The 25623-nt window shown below is 39.9% G+C and overlaps 1 protein-coding gene across 3 annotated transcripts in view; it reads right to left on the reverse strand.

Annotated features, from left to right (window-relative positions):
* Window positions 1-25623, reverse strand: part of FGD6 (FYVE, RhoGEF and PH domain containing 6) — a 110839-nt gene that overhangs the window by 41572 nt on the left and 43644 nt on the right. For 2 of the 3 annotated variants that reach the window (XR_016037562.1, XM_055396105.2), the window contains exons 3-6: window positions 23135-23288; window positions 14328-14395; window positions 14213-14243; window positions 314-465 (exon numbers count right to left, since the gene is read on the reverse strand). Coding sequence is in view for 2 of the 3 variants with exons in the window: in XM_055396105.2 (XP_055252080.2) it covers window positions 314-465; window positions 14213-14243; window positions 14328-14395; window positions 23135-23288 (405 nt within the window). In the remaining variant the exon portion in view is untranslated. The remainder of the gene's footprint in view (window positions 1-313; window positions 466-14212; window positions 14244-14327; window positions 14396-23134; window positions 23289-25623) is intronic. The other variant, XM_055396106.2, reaches the window with a different exon arrangement.

Genomic DNA, 25623 nt, shown 5'->3' on the forward strand with positions numbered 1-25623 from the left:
CCAGTGAATTCTGACCATCTAATGTGATCAATCTAGGGGACTTCCCTGGCAGGCCAATGGTTAAGACTACAAGCTTCCACTATGCAGAGGGCACAGGTTCAATTCCCAGTCAGGAAAATAAGATCATGCACCATGTGTTGTGTGGCCAAAAATAATTAAATAAATAAAGTGATCAATTTACAGGCATTGCCAAGAAAATTCAATATATTGAATAAACACAATGTAAGGAACAACAAATCTTTGTCACATGCAGGTCCCTTCTGCCTTTATCTAAAATTGGAAACTCTGGGAAAACTGGTCAGCCCATTTTTACCAGTTTGACATTCTTTCCTCCAGTTCCTTCAGGAGATCCCGATTGAGCTCATACAGCTGAGGCAAGTAGTACAGGATCTGATTTAGGATCCGGTCCTCAATAACTGGTTTCCCAAGTTGCCTGGAAGCATGGGCTACTGCATCCCGGAAATCCTGTTACAGTTCAGAGGAGGAAAAACATTGTACACAAACATACCACTTAATATAAGGAAAAGCTTTTCCCCCTAGTCACTCTCTTTACCACAACAATATGAACTGCAAACTGTATTTCTCATGTAGAATTCAAATCGAAAGCACCCACTTCCTCTTACCGCACCTACTTGGATAGGAAAGTACACACCCCCCACCTCCCGCCACACCCCCCGCCCAGTGGCTGGGGTGGATATTTGGTTTTTAAACAGAACATGTGATATTTCTCTTAAATCTTTTGATCTCCAAACTTAGCAATTATATTAAGGAGGTATCTGCAAATTATACTGGAACTCTAAGAAAGTCCTCAAAATTATTCCAATACTGCTATATGAAGAAAATCCATTTATTCAAAAGTCCCCAAAATTTTACATTGGGAGCATCCTTTTGTCCACTTTCAGTAATTATTTGCCAACTGCTGGAACATTCTAACTGAGGCATTTGGAGAGTGATACATTCTTGATAATCAGAGAATATTGGATGTAAGCCCTTGTTCCTATTTTACTGTATTTCACTGAGCTAGCTCCATTTTCCTCATCTGTGAAACGGGTTATAAGACTCTAATTAAAAAAAAAAAAGACTAATTAGATAACTGCACACAAAGCTTTCTGCAATGTATTTGGCACACAGACTCAACAAAACATTTTAACTCTGGACTTGAAACTCTCCCTTCCCTCTATCCAACCTCCCCATAAATTCGCCAGAATTTATACTTTATAGAAATTAAAAACTTTTCTCATCACACATTCTTTTCCCTTGACTTTTTCCTATAATAAGACTATTTACACCAAGTTTTAAGACAGGTCCACCCTACCCCACCCTCTCTCTCCAGAGAACTTGGAAAGGGTGAGGCTGGAGATGGTACCTGGCCAGAATTCAATATATCTCAAGGCCTACCCTCAGGGGATAAGTAAGACAATAGCAAACTGTACCAGAGTCCTGAGGATTCAAAAAGAGATTGTTCCTTCTCAGAAAGGAAATTTAATTAAAAACCTTAAAGCAAAGGTTGGGTAAAACACACTCTTTACTAGGCTTTACTTTTTTTCTCCTTTCTAACTGCTGCCCTTTAGGAATTCACTGGGCAAATCAAAAAACAAAACAAAGAAGACCCTGATTTCTTCCCTGATCTCTTTTAATGTCTACCCTGTACATACATACACGAACCATTAGTATCAGTATTTCTTGAGCTTCTTGTGAAGGACAACAAACTCATATCTAATTTGAAAGTAAACAAAAGCTGCCAGAGTAATGAAAATAAAAACAACAGTAAACAAATGGGACCTAATTAAATTTAAAAAGTTTCTGCAAAGCAAAGGAAACCATAATCAAAAGGAAAAAACAATCCACAGAATGGGGAAAAATATTTGCAAATAAAGTGATCTACAAAGGATTAACCTCCAAAATATACAACTAGCTCACGCAGCTCTATGTCAAAAAAAAACAAACAATCCACTCAAAAAATGTACAGAAGATCCAAACAGGTATTTCTCCAAAGAAAACATACAGATATCCAAGAGGCTCATGAGAAAACACTCAACATCACCAATGATCAGAAAAATGCAAATCGAAACTACAGTGAAGTATCACCTCATACTTAATTTTTTTGGGCTCTAAAATCACTGCAGATGGTGACTGAAGCCATGAAATTAAAAGACGCTTGCTCCTAGGAAGAAAAGCTATGACCAACCCAGACAGCATATTAAAAAGCAGAGCCATTACTTTGCCAACAAAGGGCCGTCTAATCAAAGTTGGACTATAAAGAAAGCTGAGCGCTGAAGAATTGATGCTTTTAAACTGTGGTGTTGGAGAAGTCTCTTAAGAGTCCCTTGGACTGCAAGGAGATCCAACCAGTGGATCCTAAAGGAAATCAGTCCTGAATATTCATTGAAAGGACTGATGCTGAAACTGAAACTCCAATACTTTGGCTACCTGATGCGCAGAACTGACTCACTGGAAAGGACCCAGATGCTGGGAAAGATTGAAGGTGGGAGGAGAAGGGGACTACAAAGGATGAGATGGTTGGATGGCATCACTGACTCAATGGACATGAGTTTGAGTAAGTTCCGGGAGTTGGTGATGGACAGAGAGACCTGGCATGCTGCAGTCCATGGGGTCACAAAAAGTCAAACACAACTGAGCGACTGAACTGAACTGAATCACCTCATATACGTCAGGATGGCATTATCAAAATATCTACAAATAATAAATGCTAGAGAGTCTGTGGAGAAATGGGAACCCTCCTACACTGTGAGTGGGAATGTAAATTGGTACAGCTATTAGGGGAACAGTATGGACGTTCCTTAAAATACTAAAAATAGAATTACCATAGGATCCAGCAATCCCATTCCTGGGCATCTATCAGGAGAAAATCACATTTCAAAAGGATACATGCAAATGTTCATTGTAGCACTATTTGCCAATAGTCAAGACATGGAGGGCACTTCCCTAGTGGTTAAGTGGTTAAGATCCTTGTTTCCACTGCAGAAGGCAAGGGTTCAACCCCTGGTTGAGGAACCAGATTTGGTGATTCTGCATGTCACCCTGTACAACCAAAGGGAAATAACAAATGACTCCTCTTCTAAGGTATATTTTAGACAAGTCAGGTCCTCAGGGTGCTCAGCTGCTAAGTTGTGTCCAGCTCTTCGTGAGCCCATGGACTGTAGCCCACCCATGGAATTTTCCAGGCAAGAATACTGGAGTGAGTTGCCATTTCCTCCTGCAGGGGATCTTTCCGCGTCTCCTGTGTCTCCTGAATTGAAAGGTGGATTCTTTACCACTGAGCCACCTGGGAAGCCCTCAGTACCTGGGACTAACTTTATCATTCCAAAATAGTCATATTAACCCACAGGAACCAAACTTCTTCCACCAGTAACTAAAGAACTACTTTTACAACTAATTACTGTAATATAAAATAAGAATTCATTACTTGTATAAACTAAAATCCAGAAAACCACACAAAACAACTCCACAAACCAAATGGATTGGGGCCAAATTCCACCTCCAAACAGCTTGTTTTTATCAGCACTCACATATAGTAAGAGAAAATAGAGCTAACTTAACATTTTTGACAGTCATCAGGATTTCTATCAGTCAGAACTATAGAGAATGTACTTACATATCACAAATAACATCCTCAACTGTAAATATACTCAAAGCACTACAGTTAAACATCTTCTATGGCATTTTTCATTTTCCCAGTTTAACAACTAATGTAATTGAGATGCAAGAGTTCCTTTTTCAGCAAAACAAGAAGCAGTGTCCTTTCTTCTGATAGGTTAAATGATGGATATGTTTGTCCCTTGGCAGGAGGATAACTTTTATTTTCCAGTTAGAAGGCATTTCCTCAGCCAGGGCCATGACAGAAGACATTAGCTGCTAAGTAGCTTTAGGACCTGTTTGACACAGCTTTTGCTAGACTCTGCATTCCATGTCTGCCACCACTGCCAAAAAGGAAACTGGTTTATTTAAGACACAGTCAACAGAGATCAGATAGTATGCTGTGCTGATGAGTAAGGTGGTCACCTCTAACTGGGGGTCCTTGACACACACCTGGCAAAACTGTGGTTTTTGTTTTGAGTACTACTGGGTAATGCCAGCAGTTCTGCAGGAACGAATGGCCCAAGATGCCATTTTTGGGGGTTGTACTGTGCTCCTTGGAAGAAAAGCTATGACCAACCTAGACAGTATATTAAAAAGCAGAGACATTACTTTGCCAACAAAGGTAAGTCTAGTCCAAGCTATGGTTTTTCCAGTAGTCATGTATGGGTGTGAGAGTTGGACCATAAAGAAACTGAGCACCAAAGAATTGATGCTTTTTAACTGTAATGTTGGAGAAGACTCTAGGAGTCCCTTGGACTGCAAGATCAAACCAGTCGATCCTAAAGGAAATCAGTCCTGAATATTCATTGAAAGAACTGATGCTGAAGCTGAAGCTCCAATACTTTGGCCACCTGATGTGAAGAGACAACTCACTGGAAAAGACCGTGATGCTGGCAAAGACTGAAGGCAGGAGGAGAAGGGGACAACAGAGGATGAGATAGATGGCATCACCAACTCAATGGACATGAGTTTGAGTAGGCTCCGGGAGTTGGTGATGGACAGGGAAGCCTGGCATGCTGTAGTCCATGGGGTCGCAAAGAGTCGGGACATGACTGAGCAACTGATCTGAACAGTGAGGCGTGTAGGATCTTAGTTCCCAGACCAGGGCTTGAACCCGTGACCCCTGCAGTGGAAGCACTGGATCTTAACCATTGAACCTCCAGGGAAGTCCGCCATGATGTATTTTTTTAAAATTATGACAGCATGTCAAAATAAAAGAGAAATATAATAATTATAAGAGCAAAAGAAGAATGTTTCTGATGGCCTTCTTAACTACACAGTGCAACCCTGGCCCCCATCGCATTTCCCCACCCTGTGGGCTGCCATCCCCTGAAAGCCATGTGCAGGGGCCACAGTGCCAGATGTAACTAAGTCTCACAGGAACTATACACAGTCTAACTTCTCAGCTCTTCATGAACCTCAACCACTGCCAAACATGTGCCACTGGAAGGAGGAAAAAAAAATTTATTTAATAGAAAGGATGATAACAACATATGTCTGGTTATTCTTCTAAATGCTAACAGCCAGGGTAATTCGGGAGAGTGTGATGACACTTAAGAGCCAAGGCAAAGCTATTTTGGGGCAGAAGAATCTAAAGTCACCAACACCCCCTTGACTAAGTCAGTGAGGACACAAAACCATAGGACTGGTACTTTCAATTAGATCCAGAATATACTTTTTCACACTGGAAAAGCTGAGTAATTAAAATAAATGGGATGAGGGGAGCTATAGTATAAAAATGTTAGGTGATGGTGTCCCTGGTGGCTCAGTGGTAAAGAATCTGCCTGCCAATGCAGGAGACAGGGGTTTGATCCCTGGTCTCATGCTGCAGAGCACCTAAGCCCATGCACAACTATGAGCCTGTGTTCTAGAACCCAGGAGACAGAATTACTGAAGCCCACATGCTCTAGAGCCTATGTCCCACAAGAGAAGCCCACATATAGCCAGTACAGAGGAGCCCCCGCTTGCTGCAACTAGAGAAAAAGCCCATGCAGCAACAAAGTCCCAGCACAGTCAAAAATAAATAAATAAAAATAAAATTATTTTAAAGTTAGGTAAATGAGTGAGTTTTTTAAAATATCAACTACATATACTTCAGTCTGTTCTTCTAACATGCATGCATGCATGCATGCTAAGTCGCTTCAGTCGTGTCCGACTCTGTGCGACCCCATAGATGGCAGCCCACCAGGCTCCCCCATCCCTGGGATTCTCCAGGCAAGAACACTGGAGTGGGTTGCCATTGCCTTCTTCAATGCACGAAAGTGAAAAGTGAAAGTGAAGTCGCTCAGTCGTGTCTGACTCCCAGCAACCCCATGGACTGCAGCCTACCAGGCTCCTCCGTCCATGGGATTTTCCAGGCAAGAGTACTGGAGTGGGTTGCCATTGCCTTACCTACTAAAGAGTCTGTATGCAAAACTAAACCACCTATACTTTAGTTCCTAATTATCACCAACCTGGCCGTCTTAGAAATAGAAATGGGTATCTCAATTAAAAAGTGTAGTATAACATTATTCTTAATAATTTGAAGAAAACCTCCAACCAGATCAACTTAAAAAAAAAAAATACTCAGTTCCTGTGAGGTATTAACATACTAGTCTTCCGTTCCGTTCCGTTTCGTCGCTCAGTCGTGTCCGACTCTATGCGACCCTGTGGACTGTAGCCTCCCAGGCTTCTCCGTCCATGGGATTCTCCAGGCAAGAATACTGGAGTGGGTTACCGTTTCCTTCTCCAGGGGATCTTCCAGACCCAGGGATCGAATCTGGGTCTCCCGCATTGGAGGCAGACGCTTTAACCTCTGAGCCACCAGGGAAGCCCCAACATACTAGTCTTACCACCTCTGATCTCCTGGACAAAAGCAAGCAAAAATCACTGCAAACAAAATTGAGACTGAACATTTTAACGTAATGAAGCACAAAACAGATGGCCTTGTTCATCAGTCAGACTTTTTATATCCCCAGGGCCAAAGAGAAGCAAGTGACTTAATGACCAGCTGTCCTGACTGGCATGACCTGACCTTAGGGCATTACTTAACCACTATGATGACACAGTGAATTACAAAGACCAAATGGATATATGGGCAGACAAGGGGCTCTGTAGAGCTTCCTGCCTATATGCAGGGCACTTAGCAGTTCATATTAAGCAAAAGCAAAGGAGCCGCTAAGATCAGAGAGCTATGATAAATAAGCAAAAGGCAGTGTGATGCTATGAAGTAAAAGTGGGGTTGGGGGGTAGGCTCCACATTAATAACTCGATTTTGTTCTAAAATGAAAATGTTTGACCAAGGAAGTAAATTACTCCTCCCTTTCTCTATGTTCAGACCTGGTGACAATCTGAAAGCAAGCCAATGAACTCAAAGATACACCAGAGCCTATACAGCACAGCAGATAATCCAAGTAACAACTTTTAATCAATTTCTGAACATTCACTTAGCACATGGTTCAAAGGGACCAGAATTTAAAGTCTGGCTTTGCCATTTAGTAATGGGGTACTTTTAGCAGTTAGGTCACTTTCTTAACTTAAAAAAACAGACATGACACCCGTTTGACAGGGTTGTTATGAGGACTGAAACAGATAATTTATGTAACATAGCATGCTGCAAGGCGCACGGAGAGCACTCAGTAGACGGCCATTTATTTCATTAAAGGAGATTCAGTTATTTTAAATGATCACATGACCACCATTTACAATCACAAGTCCCTGGAAGCTGGAAAAAGAGCTCTCAAACAGAGGTCTACAAACAGAAGGAAACATCAAAGCGAGGTGAGAAAAACCAACAGTCCAGGGGCAAGACAGAGACACGTTCCACAGTGAACTTCATTCAGTGAAGGAAGCCACTCTACACTGAAGGTTTGGTGTCCAAGTCAACATACACTACAGGAGGATGCTTCACAACTAAAACACAAATAATAAATAGTTCATAAGACTGAAAAGAGACAGCATATTTGGTAAAACAAGATGGTCATTTTAATATGGTAACAACTGGAGGCTTCTATGAGGAAGTCTTCTATTTTTATAATGCACTTTTTTTTTAAAAAAAAAGATATATTCTATTTACTAACAAACACCTAAATGTCCAAAGTAACTTTGCCTCTAACTCTATGGATTTTAATTGGGAGTCTTCTCAAATCTTCAGGGTAATGTATATCCCAGCCTAAGAAACTGGTGGAACAAAGACGCCTCATTACAAGTACCACTTGTCTACAACTTAACCAGCTCATCTTTGAAAGACCTCAAAGTCTCTGATCATTCTCTCTTAAAATGTATTATTTAAATCATGCTGTTTAGACATTTATAAAATAAGTTTATAGATACATCTATTAAACCAGTCTCCCAGCAGAGAGCAAATCAGATAACAAAAACAAAACAAAACCAAAAAGACACTGTATCATTTGTACTTAATTATATTAGATGTCTAAGGTGTTTTATCTTGAAAATGGTACTTATAAACAATATTATAGCAACCTCTGGATTGGACAACTTCTGATACAAAAAAGGAAAAGAAATATAATTAACTAGAGCTCTACCAAACCAAGAATTATTCATCATTTTCCTATCATTTAATAGATATTAATTTAGTGGGATAACAATAAACAAAACTGACAAAAATCCCTGCTTTCACGGAGCTTACTTTCTAATGGAAAAAGAAACCTAGTAGGGTATTTTTCAGGAACAAATTCTATTTTGATTGATTTGAGTAAAAGCTTACTTGGTAACAACAAAATTAAATAGTACAGATTTCAACTGATACAAATAATTCTAAATAACAGCACATTAACCTGAAGAATGTCCACTTCACCTGCAGCTAACACTAATTAAGTGCCTAACATTTGCCAACCAAGGTCCGTCTAGTCAAGGCTATGGTTTTTCCAGTGGTCATGTATGGATGTGAGAGTTGGACTGTGAAGAAAGCTGAGCACTGAAGAATTGATGCTTTGAATTGTGGTGTTGGAGAAGACTCTTGAGAGTCCCTTGGACTGCAAGGAGATCCAACCAGTCCATTCTAAAGGAGATCAATCCTGGGTGTTCACTGGAAGGACTGATGCTAAAGCTGAAACTGCAATACTTTGACCACCTCATGCGACAAGTTGACTCACTGGAAAAGACTCTGATGCTGGGAAGGATTGGGGGCGGGAAGAGAAGGGGACGACAGAGAATGAGATGGCTGGATGGCATCACCGACTCAATGGATATGAGTTTGAGTGAACTCCAGGAGTTGGTGATGGACAGGGAGGCCTGGCGTGCTGTGATTCATGGGGTCGCAAAGAGTCGAACACGACTGAGCGACTGAGCTGAACTGAACTGAACATTTATTTTGTATGATCACATTTAACCATCACACCAAATGTGGTTATTATTCCCATTTTCAAGAAGAAACCAAGGCTTGATTAATTTGTCCAAGAGCACAGTTAGTGGCAGAAGCACAATTCTTAACCACGAGCCATTAGTCACATTCATTCACTCAATAACATCTACTGGGGGCCTTCCACACAAGAGGAATGATGGGAAACTCAGAAGATATCCCTGGGTTGGGAAGATCCCCTGGGAAAGGGAATGGCAACTCACTCCAGTATTCTTGCCTGGAGAATCCCACGGATAGAGGAGCCTGGCAGGCTTCAGTCCATGGGGTCACAAAGAGTTGGACATGACTGAGCAACTAACACTTTCACTTTTTTTCTTTTCTGAAACTATAGGATCGCTGCCCTCACCTAGCTTACATTTTAGAAAGTGAAGTACAGTGAAAGTCGTTCAGTCGTGTCTGACTCTGTGACTCCACAGACTGTAGCCTGCCAGGCTCCTCTGTCCAAGGGATTCTCCAGGCCAGCATACTGGAGTGGGTTGCCATTTCCTTCTCCAGGGGATCTTCCCAACGCAGGGATCGAACCCAGGTCTCCCACATTGCAGGCAGATTCTTTACCATCTGAACCACCAGGGAAGCCCTACATTTTAGAAGAAGAGACTAAAAACAAACAAGTAAACAAACAGATAAACAATACATGTGAAGTATCAAGAAGAAAACAAATACAGGAAAGTTGAAAAGGATGGTCAAAGAAGACCTCTTTGAGGAAGTCACCTTAAGCCCACCTTAAAGTCACCTTAAACTGGAAGGATAAAGAAAGAAATAGCTTGAACAAATGAAGGAAGAATAAATATTCCAGGAAATGGCACTGGCAAAATCTTTCAGCAGAAATAACCTTAGCACTGAACTAAAAACTGAAAGCAAGCCACAATGGGACAGAACATAGTCTTTTACAATTGAGAGAAGGCCTTTCTCTCTTTCACTACCTTTTCATCTCATTACTAGAAGCCAAATACAGAGCACCTTACAGGCACAGGGAACCATAATTTACCATCCAAATTAGATCATTTCTGACAGTAAAAGGAAGCTCTATTAATAATATTTATTGCTGTTGTTTAGTCACTAAGTCATGTCTGACTCTTTTTACAACCCCATGGACTGTAGCCTGCCAGGGTCCTCTGCCCATGGGATTTCCCAGGCAAGAATCCTGGAGTGGGTTGCCATTCCCTTCTCCAAGGGATCTTCCTGACCTAGCAATTAAACCTACATTTCCTTCATTGGCAGGCAATTCTTTACCACTGAGTCACCTGAGAAGCCCGTTAATAATATTATACCAAGACAATAACCAAGGTGGTCAAAAGTAGACTAGGACAGATCGTCATCCTACTTACGGGACTTGGACTTGCTAAGTAACAGTTTTTATTCTTAATGCAATGGGAATCATGTAAACAGCTTGAAGCAGGAGAGTGACATGACCTAAAATGTATTTTAAGAAAATCACCCTTAATACTTCACATGAAAAAATATTTTAAGGAACAGACTGAAGCGGGGTAAGAATAGAAATAGGAAGCCCAGTTAAAAGGCTGATGCTGTTTTGAGTAAGAGATGATATTCTGGACTAGGACAGTGGCAGCAAAGAGGAAATAAAATCAGCAGGGTTGCTGACAGTTTGGCAAGAGAGGTGAGAGGGAGAAATGAAGAACAAATCCTAGTTTTCTGGCTTTGGCAGCTATATGGATGTCATTACTATTTTGAAAAGAGAATCTCTTTTATCTTTGGACTCAATAATGTATTGACTTAGAGACAATGGGTATACTGGACCATTTTTTCAAATCCAGGTCAAAGTCAAAGTGCTCATGGTAGATACTGCAGAGTAAGGGCCAGATAAAACATTACCTTTAAAGTCTTGCTACTGCCTCTGCAGGCCCAATTCTTTCTCGCCAACATCAGAAGAATCTAAGCCTTCAACTGAGTACACCGACTCTTAGAATTTTAACTATACTTTAAATCACATGATCTCTACCCAAATCTAATTCGTTCCAATGTAATATGATAAAATTCATTAGTTTAGGTGTAAAACCACTTTTATGAGCTATGCCACCTAGTTCATCAAATTTGAAAGAAATGATAGTGAGCGACAGTGATATATTAAAGTGATCTATAAAGTGATCTATCACTGGTGAACTACAGTGATACATTAAAATTTTGAGTGTGACTACTATACCAGACAGTGCAGATATTGAACATTTCTGTTTCAGAGAGAGATCTATTAATGCTAATCTAGAGTCTCGAATATAGAAAACTATTAATGGGAAATCATATATAACTGAAATAATAGCTCCTCCCAAGCCACTAATATAGTGATTTGATTTCCAGAAATACCCACTGGGTTATCTAAAGCCTGTTAGATATTTTAAAGCAGTCATATTCTATCATATAACACAGTAGTTAATTTATTTAGATGAAATCAGATAGCAGCAGCACTCAGGATTACAACTATCCATGAGCTACCTTTGTGGTAGAAGAGTAAACATGAGCCTTAATAGCATGATCGAAGCGTTGGATTGAAACAAGAGCTGCTTTTGGCTTTACCCACATTATCCTGGTGACAAAGCCCTTCTAGCAATGGTTCAGAATCTGTTTTAATGCCTGGCTGTTAAGACACCCACTAATGTTGGGCTCTGCTGAGTTACCCTTTGCACATACCAGACAGGATGTTAATATAAGGTTGGCAGATGATCTATGCTCACTCCTACATTAAAAGCTTAGGAGGTTTTGAAGATGTACAAATCAAGGTGAGTTATGGATGACTCACTCTGTTCAGCATCAGTGGGGAAGAAGCCAAGGCCATCTATCAGATCTGAGATGATAACGGAAACATTTTGGTCTAATTGTCTAATCTTATGGTGCTTTTGTTTTGTTCAAAAAACACAGAGGTAAGAATCAGGATACATATTTAAAAAAAAAAAAATCAAACACTCTGGTAGTGCTTTTATTGGGCCTGCCTTGTGGCTCAGTTGGTAAAGAATCTGCCTGCAATGCAGGAGACCTAGGTTCAATCCCTGGATTGGGAAGATCCCCTGGAGAAGGGAAAGGCTACCCACTCCAGTATTCTGGTCTGGAGAATTCCACGGACTGTATAGTTCATGGGGTCACAAAGAGTTGGACACGACTGAGTGACTTTCACTTCACTTCATTTCGATGCTTTTAAGTGCTTCTCTACCTATTGGAATCAGAACTTCCTTCATGAAAATGAAATTTTAGTTCAGGAGTAGAGGAAAAGGCATTTGAAAGCATCAGAATTGTGAAAAGTGCACTGCCTGGTAATATTAAAATGGATATTTCATTCACTGATGCTCTACATGGGACGAAGGAGAAGAAGAAAATACAACAGCAATTTGAGATCCTATTGTATATTTTATAATGTTAGGTTTTTTCACATACTTTATTTCACTGATTCCTCATGACCTGAGAGATGGATTTTTTTTTTTTTTCAGCCACACCACAGCTTGTGAGACCTTGAGTTCCCTGACCAGGTGTGGAACCTGGACCCTCAGCAGTGAAAGTTCAGAATTCTAACCGTTAGACAGCCATGGATTTCCCCAAACTGTTTTCTAAAATTCATATACCTAGTAAGAAACAGAATCTACTTAACTAACGTTTCTCCAAGTGTGGTATACAAATTGCTATAGGTATACAAAGACATTAGTCAAAAAAGGTAAGAATAAGGGATTAGAAACTTTTCTATCCAATTGACAAGTCATGAATTTATATTGCATTTTACAAAAGTTTCGGTCCACCATGGATGTGCAATTTAAATATTCATTTGCTCACTAAAGCAGTGTGAGAAGCACTATATTAGACTACAGGCATCCTGAACATATGTTCCATGCAAGGTTTGATCAAATAGCACAGTGAAGTTAAACAGCAATTTTTGCCTCTACTAGTTTCCTCATTCACTTGCAGATGCTTCAGATTTCCTTGAGGAAGTCCTCTGTCTGTTTAAACATGGCTATCAGAAAATATGTCAAATAGATATAATGTGCTCATCCTAGAGATAAATTCTAAGTTTTCCAGAAAACAGCAGTTTAGCATTTTCTCCTCCCTCTCCCTCTACAATTCCGTTTACAATAGAAACAGTTGGGGCACAGCAGCCAATGCATATGCAGTTTACTTTCAAAAGACATTTATTTATCAAGTTTATCAGTATTTTTTTAAATGACAATATGGTTGTCATTCAACAGCTCAGGGTGACCAAATATTGCTATATACATATATATATATATATATTAATTTTAAAAGGGAACCTATCAATATAGTCAAGAGTCACATGAAAAACAATTCATGGGAAAGACAAATTAGCAATGCTAAGAAATTTTTAAGAAAAATCTTCCAAAGCTAGAGATTTTCCACACAGGAATTAGGTCTCCATGTGCCCACTGTACCAAGTACAGAGCACAGGGGATTGTTTGGTGAATGTTACCCACACCTTTAAGTGTAACCCTCTTTTCATGTTTATATAAAAGAAAACAGAAAATGATGCTCTTTTCAGAGACATGAGTGGGTATATATTTTGTAAACCTACCACTCCTCAGTAATTCAGTTAATAATTACCATCTAAGTAAACTTGGATGGTAACTTAATTCACTTCCATTTCTTTTAAACTGTTTTCTCTATTTCAAACTTTTCTTTTCTAAATCTTAATATCCTGCTAAAATAAAACTAAAACAAAGTAACACCAAAAGCACTTTAACTGCCAATAAGTAATGAAACTTGTGAAAACTTGCAGGAGTGCATGAGAAAAATGAATATGCAGCCGGACACATTAACTGTTTCCCAACAGGTTTGTTCAAGTTTACAATTACAAAAATTGAAAACAGAACTTTAAAAAAGTTTGTTTTTAAAATATCTATTTTAAGTGTCTTTCTAGGAGATTGTTCATGTAGAACAGTTTTGAACACCAACATTCTTTACTAGAACTCTACTGAAGCAGAGATCTTCTGCAAATGGCCAAGAAGAAATATTAACCTTTTAATAACTCTTTATTATGAGGATAAAAAGTTTAAAGATTTGGAGATACAGATATAAAGGCTCTATTTTTCAGAAATCATCTGGCATACTACACATACATGAGATTAATGCACTTTAGAAAATTTCTGTCTTCACATAAATGTGTGAATTTACTAATATAACCATGTATTAGAAAGCACATACATGTATATACATGTTAATTTATTGACACTGAACATACTGAAGGACAGGGAAAGATGTAAAAGAGGATAGTCAAACTTCAAGAAAATATTAGCAGATACTTACAATATGCAAAAGTTTTAACACATCCACAAACCTGTAAAAAACAGCAATGAGAGACATGTTTAAATGAACCAATGAGGAAACAAATGGTCTTCTGAATTGGAAACTGGATACCTACACTTTTTCTGAGCTCATGATCTCCTTGGCAATATGATGGACTTTACGTTTCATTCCAGTATCTTCACCCTGTGGATAAGAGTGCATTAAGAAAGCATGAACTCATAAAAGGGTAAGGAAGATCAGCTTGAAGTTATTTACATGTACATTCAAGCTCTGATACTCATAGGTTTCAATTAGAACACATTTCATACTACATAATGTCTCAAATGGCAAACATGAAGAGTTAGAAGTGGTTATTAAACCATGATACAGGAGAAGCTGAGAGCAATCAGTAATCCTCACTGTTATCAATCCCAGATTCATGGACTACCCTGAGGAATCCCAGAGCCCCAGAGGGGCACACTGTTAGTGGCACAAAACTGAAGTTACATTCGTTCTTGAGGTGCATGCAAGTAATTTTAGTAACTATTTAGTAGGCCTGTACAAGAGTACTTCACCTTCAGTAAAGCCATTTTAAGTCAGACAACTTAAGTGCAGACTGGAAAGTGCTCTTCAGTAGTCTATAACCCCACACATCACAGCCATAAGCTTTCTCAATTTACTGAAAACACCTTTTAGACATACGCTCTTCCTGGAATAGATTGTTTCCTCATAGTCCTCAACTCTGCTGATACACTAATCCTGGACATTTCCCCTCTAGAACTGAGACAATAAATTTCTGCTGTTTGGGCTTCCCTGGTGGCTCAGTGGTAAAGAATCCACCTGTCAGTGCAGGAGACATAAGAGATATGGGTTTGATCCCTGGGTTGGGAAGATCCCCTGGAGGAGGGCATGGCAACCCACTCCAGTATTCTTGACTGGAGAATCCCATGGACAGAGGAGCCTGGCGGGCTACAGTCCATAGGGTCTCAAACACTAAGACACGACTGAGTGATAAACACTTTCATTGTAATTCTGGGTTGCAGCTGCCTCCTAATATCACTGAAGGCAGAATTTAAATTTCTTATCCTCATCCTCTTTGTTATTCTGAAATCATTCCCAAGAGGAAGAACGTACCATTTTTACTCCATCATTTAAAAATCTGAAGTTAGTAATTCACTATCTGAAATCACTGCAGATGGTGACTACAGCTATGAAATTAAAAGACGCTTGCTCCTGGGAAGAAAGTTATGACAAAACTAGACAGCGTATTAAAAAGCAGAGACATTACTTTGCTGACAAAGGTCCATCTAGTCAGAGCTATGTTTTTTCCAGTAGTCATGTATGGATGCCAGAGTTGAACCATAAAGAAAGCTGAGTGACAAAGAATTGATGCTTTTGAACTGTGGCGTTGAAGAAGATGGACAGCAAAGAGATCAAACCAGTCAATCCTCAAGGAAATCAGTCCTGCATATTCACTGGAAGGACTGATGCTGAGGCTCCAATATTTTGGCCACCTGATGTGAAGAACTGACTCACTAGAAAAGACCCTGCTGGGAAAGATTGAAGGCAGGAGGAGAAGGGGACAACAGAGGATGAGATGGTTGGATGGCATCACTGACTCAACTGACATGAGTTTGAGCAAGCTCCGGAAGTTGATGATGGTCAGGGAAGCCTGGAGTGCTGCAGTCCATGGGGTCACAAAGGGTCGGACACAACTTAGCAACTGAACTGAACTGATCCATCAACTGATAGCATGGTTAGTAGGAGAAAACAGCTTCACCATCAGCTAATTCATTGCTCTGCAGCTGAAAACACTTCTGATCATTAAAACCACCCAGCAATGCACGAGACAGGGTGCTCAGGGCTGGTGCACCGGGATGACCCTGAGGGATGGGATGGGGAGAGAGGGGAAGGGGGGTTTAGGATGGGGAACACATGTACACCCATGGCTGATTTATGTCAATGTACGGCAAAAACCACTACAATATTGTAAAGTAATTAGCCTCCAATTAAAATAAATTAATTTTATTTATTTATTTTTGTGTGCTTGTTTTTTTCTTTTTTTTTTTTTATTGGAGGCTAATTATTTTACAATATTATATTGGTTGGTTTTGCCATACATTGACATGAATCTGCCCCGGGTGTACATGAGTTCCCCTTCCTGAACCCCCCTCCCACCTCCCTCCTCCCTTTATCCTCCCTCTGGGTCATCCCCGCATACCAGCCCCGAGCATCCTGTAACATGCATAGACCTTGAACTGGTGATTCATTTCACATATGACAACATACATGTTTCAATGCCATTCTCCCAAATCATCCCACCCTCACCCTCTCCCACAGAGTCCCAAAGACTGTTGTATACATCTGTGTCTCTTTTGCTGTCTCGTATACAGGGTTATCATTTGCATCTTTCTAAATTCCATATATATGCGTTAGTATACTGTATTGGTGTTTTTCTTTCTGGCTTACTTCACTCTGTATAATAGGCTCCAGTTTCATCCACCTCATTAGAACTGATTCAAATGCATTCTTTTTAATGGCTGAGTAATACTCCATTGTGTATGTGAACCAAAGCTTTCTTATCCATTCGTCTGCAGATGGACATCTAGGTTGCGTCCATGTCCTGGCTATTATAAACAGTGCTGCAATTAACACTGGAGTACATGTGTTTCTTTCAATTCTGGTTTCCTCGGTGTGTATGCCCAGCAGTGCGATTGCTGGATCATATGGCAGTTCTATTTCCAGTTTTTTGAGGAATCGCCACACTGTTCTCCATAGTGGCTGTACTAGTTTGCATTCCCACCAACAGTGTAAGAGGGTTCCCTTCTCTCCACACCCTCTCCAGCATTTATTGCATGTAGACTTTTGGATAGCAGCCATTCTGACTGGTGTGAAATGGTATCTCATTGTGGTTTTGATTTGCATTTCTCTGATTATGAGGGATGTTGAGCATTTTTTCATGTGTTTGTTAGCCATCTTTATGTCTTCTTTGGAGAAATGTTTGTTTAGGTCTTTGGCCCATTTTTTGATTGGGTCACTTATTTTTCTGGAATTGAGCTGCAGGAGCTGTTTGTATATTTTGGAGATTAATCCTTTATCAGTTGCTTCATTTGCTATTATTTTCTCCCATTCTGAGGACACTAATAGATGGAGAAATATACCGTGTTTGTGGATTGGAAGAATAAATATTGTAAAAATGAGTATACTACCCAAAGTAATTTATACATTCAATGCAATCCCTATCAAGCTACCAACGATATTTTTCACAGAACTAGAACAAATAATCTCACAATTTGTATGGAAATACAAAAAACCTCGAATAGCCAAAGCAATCTTGAGGAAGAAGAATGGAACTGGGGGAATTAACCTGCCGGACTTTAGGCTCTACTGCAAAGACTAGTCATCAAGACAGTATGGTACTGGCATAAAGACAGAAATATAGATCAATGGAACAAAATAGAAAGCCTAGAGATAAATCCACGCACCTATGGACACCTTATCTTTGACAAAGGAGGCAAGAATATAAAATGGACAAAAGACAGTCTCTTAACAAGTGGTGCTGGGAAAACTGGTCAGCCACTTGTAAAAGAATGAAACTAGAACACTTCCTAACACCATACACCAAAATAAACTCAAAATGGATTAGAGAGCTAAATGTAAGACCAGATTCTATAAAACTCCTAGAGGAGAACATAGGCAAAACACTCTCCGACATAAATCACAGCAGGATTCTCCAAGACCCACCTCCCAGGATATTGGAAATAAAAGCAAAAATAAACAAATGGGACCTAATTAAAATCAAAAGCTTCTGCACAGCAAAGGAAACTATAAATAAATTAATTTAAAAAAATAAACCCACCAGGCAACTCTTATTAATTTTCAGATTCCAAGGTAACTGTCTTGGAAATTCTGATTTTGTACTTCTGAAACAGCATGAAAGTAGATGTTAGAAGAAGGGATTGAACATAAAGAAGAAATAGCTCCAGGCTTCAAGAAGTGAACAAGGGAGCAAATCACACATACAAATAACTATACATAAGGACATGGACTTCCCTGGTGGCTCAGATGGTTAAAAATCTGCTTGCAATGCAAGAGACATGGGTTTGATCCCTGGGTCAAGATCCCCAGGAGAAGGAAATGGCAACCCACTCCTGTATTCTTGCCTGGAGAATTCCATGGATCAAGGAACCTGGTGGGCCACAGTCCATGGGGTTGAAGAGTCCAACAACACTGAGTGACTAACACTTTCACTTTTCATATATAAGGACAACTGTGAAATGTGCTGACATCTTGAAGAAGAGAAGGATCACAATCAGGCAGTAGTATGATCATAATCAGGAAAAGATTCACAAAGAATAAAAAATTTTATGACCTTTAGTCACTCCTTAAACAGACATAAAATACTCACATGCCAGATACTATGCATATCCACTAATCAAAGTCAGAAACCTGGACTCTACTTTCTTCTCCACCCTCTGTGATCACAACTGAATCATTGAGCCCTGTTGATCTGTACTTCTGAATATTTTATTAATCCCGTCCTCTCCTTTCATATTGCCTCCTTTCTGGTCTACACTACTGCAGTAATCTCAGTGGCTTCCTTGCTCTAGATTTACCCCACAGCAACCATTCTCTGCACTGCCACTAGACTGCTAGGTTCTAAACTATGAGTATAATCACATCTGTTCTCAGGCTAAAGCACACGAGCAGTCCCCTGTCACCGAACTTTCTTTTCTATGTGTATAAGACACTCCATAATGAGGGTTCAGTTATCTTCACGAGTCTCATTCCCACTCCTCCACGGGGTGCACTCCACTCCAGCCAAACTGGAACCACCGTGAAACTCCAAGTGTGCGCTGCCCTTACATGTCTGTTCTGCTTCGACTTCTCTCCTTACCAGCTCCACCTCCCCAAAGATTTCTGCTCATTATATTCCAACCCATCTTTTAAAGTGGCAGGCACGCAGTTTTCTCCTTGACAAAGGCTGCCTTTATGTTCTCTCCCTACCATCCTTGGGGATGTCATCTGGATAACAAGATTACTCTCTTACTGGTTCAGAGTTTACAGGACTTAACCCAGTGTGTTGTGTTTACTTGCTGACACATCTAAATCCTCTCTAGTCTGTGATCTTATTCACCCTTGCCCCCTTAAGCACCAAGCACAGTGCCCGGTTCACTCTGCACTAAAGATGCATGAATGAGCGAGTGTACAAGGGTGGTTACCATCTTCTCAGAATCTAAGACCAGAGAGCACTACTTTTGAGTAACATGAAAATGTAAGTTCAAACTAACACACAAAAGGCTCATTACAACTATTTCATCATGTAAAAGAACAGAATGTTGGACTAGATGATTAAAGGTCTGCTGCTGCAATTCTAAACTTCTAGGAGTCTGTATATTCTGTTTTCTACTTTACCTTTTAAACTAGGAAGATGGCAGAGCTAAAGAAGGACCGAAACTACCAGAAAATGATTCAGAGGATTACAATCATTTTCAAAGTAGAGAGAAAGCCAAAGATAATAAAAATAAATAAATAAATAAAAAGCTCTATATTAACTCAAACTTGTAAGAACAATGATTCTGACCAGTCAAACTATGACGGGAAAGTACATCCCACTGTAAAACCTCAAGAGAGGGGCCTTATTTGGTGTCTTAACTTCTCTGTTAATGTAAGTCCTCACTTAAACTGCATCACATTTCAAAGGAGGCTGCCTGTCAGATAAACTGCATGTTCCCAAGTACAGAGTCATGGAGGTTGAAACAAGAGTCACAAATGAGATTACTTTGTTAAGGTCATAAAATAATTCAAACAAATTCCAAACAGAACCTTTGATCTGAAATTCAGTTTTATGTTCTGATCTCCTGATAACAGCCCAGCTTTAACTGTGTTCTCCTCTTCTCATATTTGGTCACAAGTAAAATCCAGTGAAATTTATCCATTACTTTAAAACGGAACTCACAAAAGATCTCTGCTGTATCACTTGACTTCTTCTAAAAATAAAAAAAAACCTGAACAACCAGATTGCCCAAGAAACGTCTCCGTATCATTAAATAATCCCAGAAATGAGGTGACACCATGATGAACTAAAAAAAAGTCCTCTTAGGTTTTCAGCTCTCCCTTCATGGTATGTATCATATGAGCTGTTAAACACACACACACAAACGTGGGGGAGGGAGGGAGAGAAGTCAGTATTTAGGAGGGGTAAATAGTGGCGAATATTCTAACCATAAGCAGAATGAATAACAGATCTCATTGTTAAACAATCATTTATTAAGCACCGAAAATAAAGACCAAAAAAATATAAAACTAAAAAATTGGAAAAGAAAAAATCTGCATGGCTACTCCCTCCATCCCAAACACATTCCATCAACATCATTCAGATTCTGTGGTTCAAACCAAGTTAACAGCAGTGACAGATTCTGGCTAAAAACCTCAGTTCCAGGGGTTCCAAGGCAAGTTATTTCACCTGTTTTTAAAAAGTCCCTTTCTTCATGTGAAGAAAAGAAAAAGAGTACAGTGGTCAAATCTATATCCCAGGACGATTTTGAAGACTGAGTATAATAACCTGCACATAGATAGGCACAGACACACAGAAGTGGTAGGGGGCAGTTTTCTTGCTTTCATGGTGGCACTTTTATCTTTCCAGGAATAACTTTTTGAACATCAGTTTGTTGTTCCTTCACAAGATAAGGGCACAGTGGCACACATTCTTTCTTCTCTCCTTCTGGCACTTTTGTGAGGGAATGTGATTGGCATCTAAATACATATTCGTGATGTGCCCATTATATGTCCATGGAATGTGGTATTTGCTATAGTTTGAAATAAGTCCCTCCAAAATTAATGTTCAAGTCTTAATCCCCAGGACCTCAGAATGTGACCTGATTTGGAAATAGGCTTGTTTCAGATGTAGTAAGTTAGTGAGGTCATTTTGGACGATGGTAAGCTCCCAATCTAGTAAGATTAGTTTCCTTATAAGAAGAGGAGACACAGACACACACACACAGGGGGCACCCCATGTGATGATGGAGGCAGGACTGCAGTGCTTCAGCTATAAGCCAAGGAAGCCTATGGATGGCTGGCAAATCACAGGAAGAGGGAAGGAAAGAGTCTTCCTTACAGGTTTCAGAGAGAGCCTGGCCTTGCCAAGAACTTGACTTTGGAATTCTGACCTCCAGAACTGTTAAATAATCCTATTTCTGTCTTTAAAACACTCAGTTTGTGGTACTCTGTAACAACTTCCCCACGAAACTAATACAATCTACCACAAACACAAGCACAGACGGACATTACACGTGCTTAATGTGCATAAATTTCTTCAAGTTAGGAAGACTTACAAAGTGTTTTGGCAACTATTAGCCTGCTTGAGACTCAGAACAACATTACTGTCCCGCTGAATAAACTGAGAAATTTAAAATCAAAGAAGTTATAAAAGAAGGTCTGAGCCTATGCTTCTACTCCAAAGACTTCTTTCGGAAACTATCCCCTTTTTCCCTTGAGTGACTGGCTGGCTACAGCCACATCGGTGGCCTACCCTTGGCTGATGTATATAGGACTATATGATATGCATGCGCTGTGCTCAGTCGCTCAGTCATGTCTGACTCTTTGTGACCCCGTGGACTGCAGCCCGCCAGGCTCTTCTGTCCATGGGATTCTCCAGGCAAGAATACTGCAGTGGGTTGCTATGCTCTCCTCCTCTGTACTAACCTTTCTCTTAGCACAATTATCTTCCCTTATCAGGATTTTTACCTTTCTTTAACAACTTTTCTGAGATATTATTCACATTTCATAAATATATTTTTGTCTTTTTAAAATATATAACTAAATGGTTTAAATATTCAGGGTTGTACAACCATCACCACAAGCTAAGTTTAGAACATTTTTATCACCCCTAAAAGAAACTAGTGGTTCCGCTCAACCCCACGATCCAATACTTTATAGCACAGAAATGAAGTCTTGTGAATAATAAATATCAGAGTCATTATATTCTTATCATGTACTGGACAGTATTCCAAGACTTTACATGTATCAACTAGTTGACACAATTCTATGAAATAAGTACTATATTTTTCTTCATAACATTGAGTTATTTAGCTCAAAGAAGTTAAATAATTTTCCCAAGGCTACTGAGATCATAGGTGGTGGCACTGGAATTTAAATCTAGACAATTACAAAACATGTGCCAATCACTTAAGGCTGAAAGTTAATTTAAACAAAGCAAAACTATATGATAGAGGAAACACAATGGTCTGATAAATTATGACACAGGAGTTAAGTGACATGGATTTTCTCTAGGGCGATAAGTTTGCTATGTGAATCCTTTCAAATTCCATCTTCCTGTAACATTTCAACACATTCTGGGGATGTTGCTGATAACACTAATTTTTTCCATTGCAACTATTTCTTTATTCAAAGAATTATGATTTAAAATGAAACATATTCATATCAAACTAGAGAAAGAGTGTCATGAACTCCCACGTATCTGTGATACATCTTAAATAATTACCAGTACATGGACAATCCTGCTTCATGTATACAGAAAATACACACATAGTGGATTATTTCAAAGCACATCTTTATTCTATCCCTAGAAAGATCTGACTGAGTATGAAATGCATCTAATTCCTTTTTTTCAAGTAGAATCACTGGCAGGACAGGAAGCAATCCTAAGAAGGGTTTTTATTATCAAAAGAAAATCAAAGGACGTTACCAAAAACAATTTCTCGAAAATTACTAAATAATCTCTAAATGATATGTTCTTTGAAATATGAAAACATCTCAGGCACATATAGCAAGAATTAAATTTAAACTAGAAAAATGTTTTATAAGGTTTTGAAAACTAAGGAAGGATTTTATGCCTATCATGATAATAAATATCACTTGTGAGAAATGTCCTGAGAGGCCAAAAAACACCAAAGTAGAAACATTTAAATACCAACAACATACCTGTTTATCATCCAGCAGATCAGGTTCCCCTTTACTAGAAGCAGAGCTGACATCATCTTCATCTGAACTGTTGATGACTTCCTCTTCATCTGAAGGAAGGTCACCAAGACCAAGGTCCAGATCACTGTGTCCCTCCTGGGATGCTCCAGAACTGCTTCAATAGAAAATATCGCATTAGACACCCTTGAGAACAAGAAATCCTACCAAAAACAATTTGTGAGGGCTTCCCTAGTGACTCAGTGGTAAAGAATCTGCCTGCCAATGCAGAAGACACAGGTTTGATCCCTGATCCAGGAAGATCTCACTTGTCACAGAGCAAGTAAGCCTGTGTGGCACAACCATTGACCCTGTGCTCTAGCGCCCAGGAGCCGCAACTAGTGAGCCCACGTGCCACAACTACTGACGCCTTCACGCCCTAGAGCCTGTGCTCCACAGAGAAGCCACCACAATGAGAAGTCCGAGCATCGCAATTATAGAGTAGCCCTTGCTCGCCACAACTAGGGAAAAGCTGACACAGCAATGAAGACCAAGCACAGTCAGAAACAAATAAATAAAAAAAAATTATACATACACACACACACGTATGTGTATACATATATATGGGCTTCCCTGGTGAGTCAGATGGTAGAGTCTGACTGCAATGCAGGAGATTCAGGTTCAATCCCTGGGTCAGGAAGATACCCTGGAGAAGGGAATGGCAACCCACTACAGGATTCTTGCCTAGAGAATTCCATGGTCAGAGGAGCCTGGTGGGCTACAGTCCAAGGAGTTGTAAGAGTCAGACACGACTGAGTAACTAATACACACACACACACATATATAAACAAATTGTGTGAGGTAAGCAAAGCACATCTAAGGGATCTGGAGGGATGGAAAGAGTCAGATCAACCAAACTCTCCCTTCCCTTTCCCCATCTCAGTTGTCAAAAACCCAAATTCATCTTGGATTTAAAATGGATCATCTTGAAAAACATGTTTTTTGTTTTTTACAACAAACCAGTGAATATAACATAAAAAAGGCAGACTGAAAGATACAGAGAACAAACTAGTGGTTACTAGTGGCATGGGGAGGGTACAATACATTGGGTGTAGGACAGACTCAAAGGTATTGCACAACATGGTGAATATGGCCAATATTTTGTAATAAATGTAAATGGAAAGTGATCTTTAAAAGTTGTATAAAAAAACAAAAACACCACCCAATGGGGCTTTCCTGCTGGTCCAGTGGTTAGGAATCCACCTGCTAATGCCGGGGACACGGGTTCCATCCCTGGTCTGAGAAGATTTCACATGCCGAGGGGCAACTAAGCCCGTGAGCCGTAACTACTGAGCCCATGAGCCACAACTACCGAAGCCCACACAACCGGGAGCCTGTGCGCCGCAAGAGAAAAAGCCAGCTCAGTGAGAAGCCGGCGCACCGCAGCAAGAAAGTCGCTCCTGCTCTCCACAACCAGGGAAAGTCCGCAGCAACAAGGACCCAGTGCAGCCAAAAAAGAAATAAATAAAACTAAATAAATCTTCAAACCAGAAATAGACCAAACCCAACATGTATTTCTGGGACAGGAAGGTGGGTAAGGAGCAAGTTTCCCAGATGCTCTCATTCTATGCTTTAATACACCCTTACTCTAGATAATCAGGTCTCCACTATCACAAACCAAGAGGTGGTCTGGGCTACTGATCACGTTACTATTTCAACATTAGAAGAGGTGCTGCTTCCTTAGGTCTCAGAGGTTTGTATTTTTAAAAAAGAACTAACAAATCTATAAGTACTGGGAGGTAATGATAGTGACCATAAGGCACAGTCCATGTGCAACTGTGAACATGTGCCCACCTCTCTAGTCATCACTGCTGCCTTTCATGTAACCACATCTGAGGATGGGCACAAAATCTCCAGCTTGCTCCAGACCTGCTGAGTCAGAAACTCTATAGACATGCAGGGCCCCTAAGGGATACAGGCTGGAGTTTGAAAACCCTTGTACCAGGCCATTTGTCAACTCCTCCTCACCAGCCTGACATCAACAACATTTCTCACTCTGTACTGAGACAGAATTCTTGAATCTAAAAGACACTGTGGCAATCCAATCTGTGAGGGGAATTCCATAGGAAAGCTCCCAAGGAAGGCAACAGAAATAATTCTAGCTTTAGTTGTAAAGACTCAGGAAGAAAAGGACTGTAATAATGGCTTTCCTGTTTGTAGTCTGTAAGAATATTTGCAGAATAGAAGAGTCAGGAAAAGATCCATAGAAAATCATCAGGGAAAATACTCAGGCAGAAAAACGCGACAGTTTCATTCCCTGTGGCAGGTTTGTTTTTCAGGTCATGGGCAGGTCACTCAACTGCCAAGATTCCTAACAAGTCATGAGATTTTCTAACAGGAATCTTAAAAGTTAAATTTTTTGCCAGTTCCTGATTACACATTGTAGGATACAGACTTGCCTTAGAAGCCATTCCTGAAGCCCAACTGTTATACAAACCAGTTGGATGGAGGCA

Source organism: Moschus berezovskii, chromosome 6 (genome assembly GCF_049115385.1).
Source record: "Moschus berezovskii isolate FMDL1 chromosome 6, NW_MosBer_1.0, whole genome shotgun sequence".
Classification (NCBI taxonomy): Eukaryota; Metazoa; Chordata; class Mammalia; order Artiodactyla; family Moschidae; genus Moschus; species Moschus berezovskii.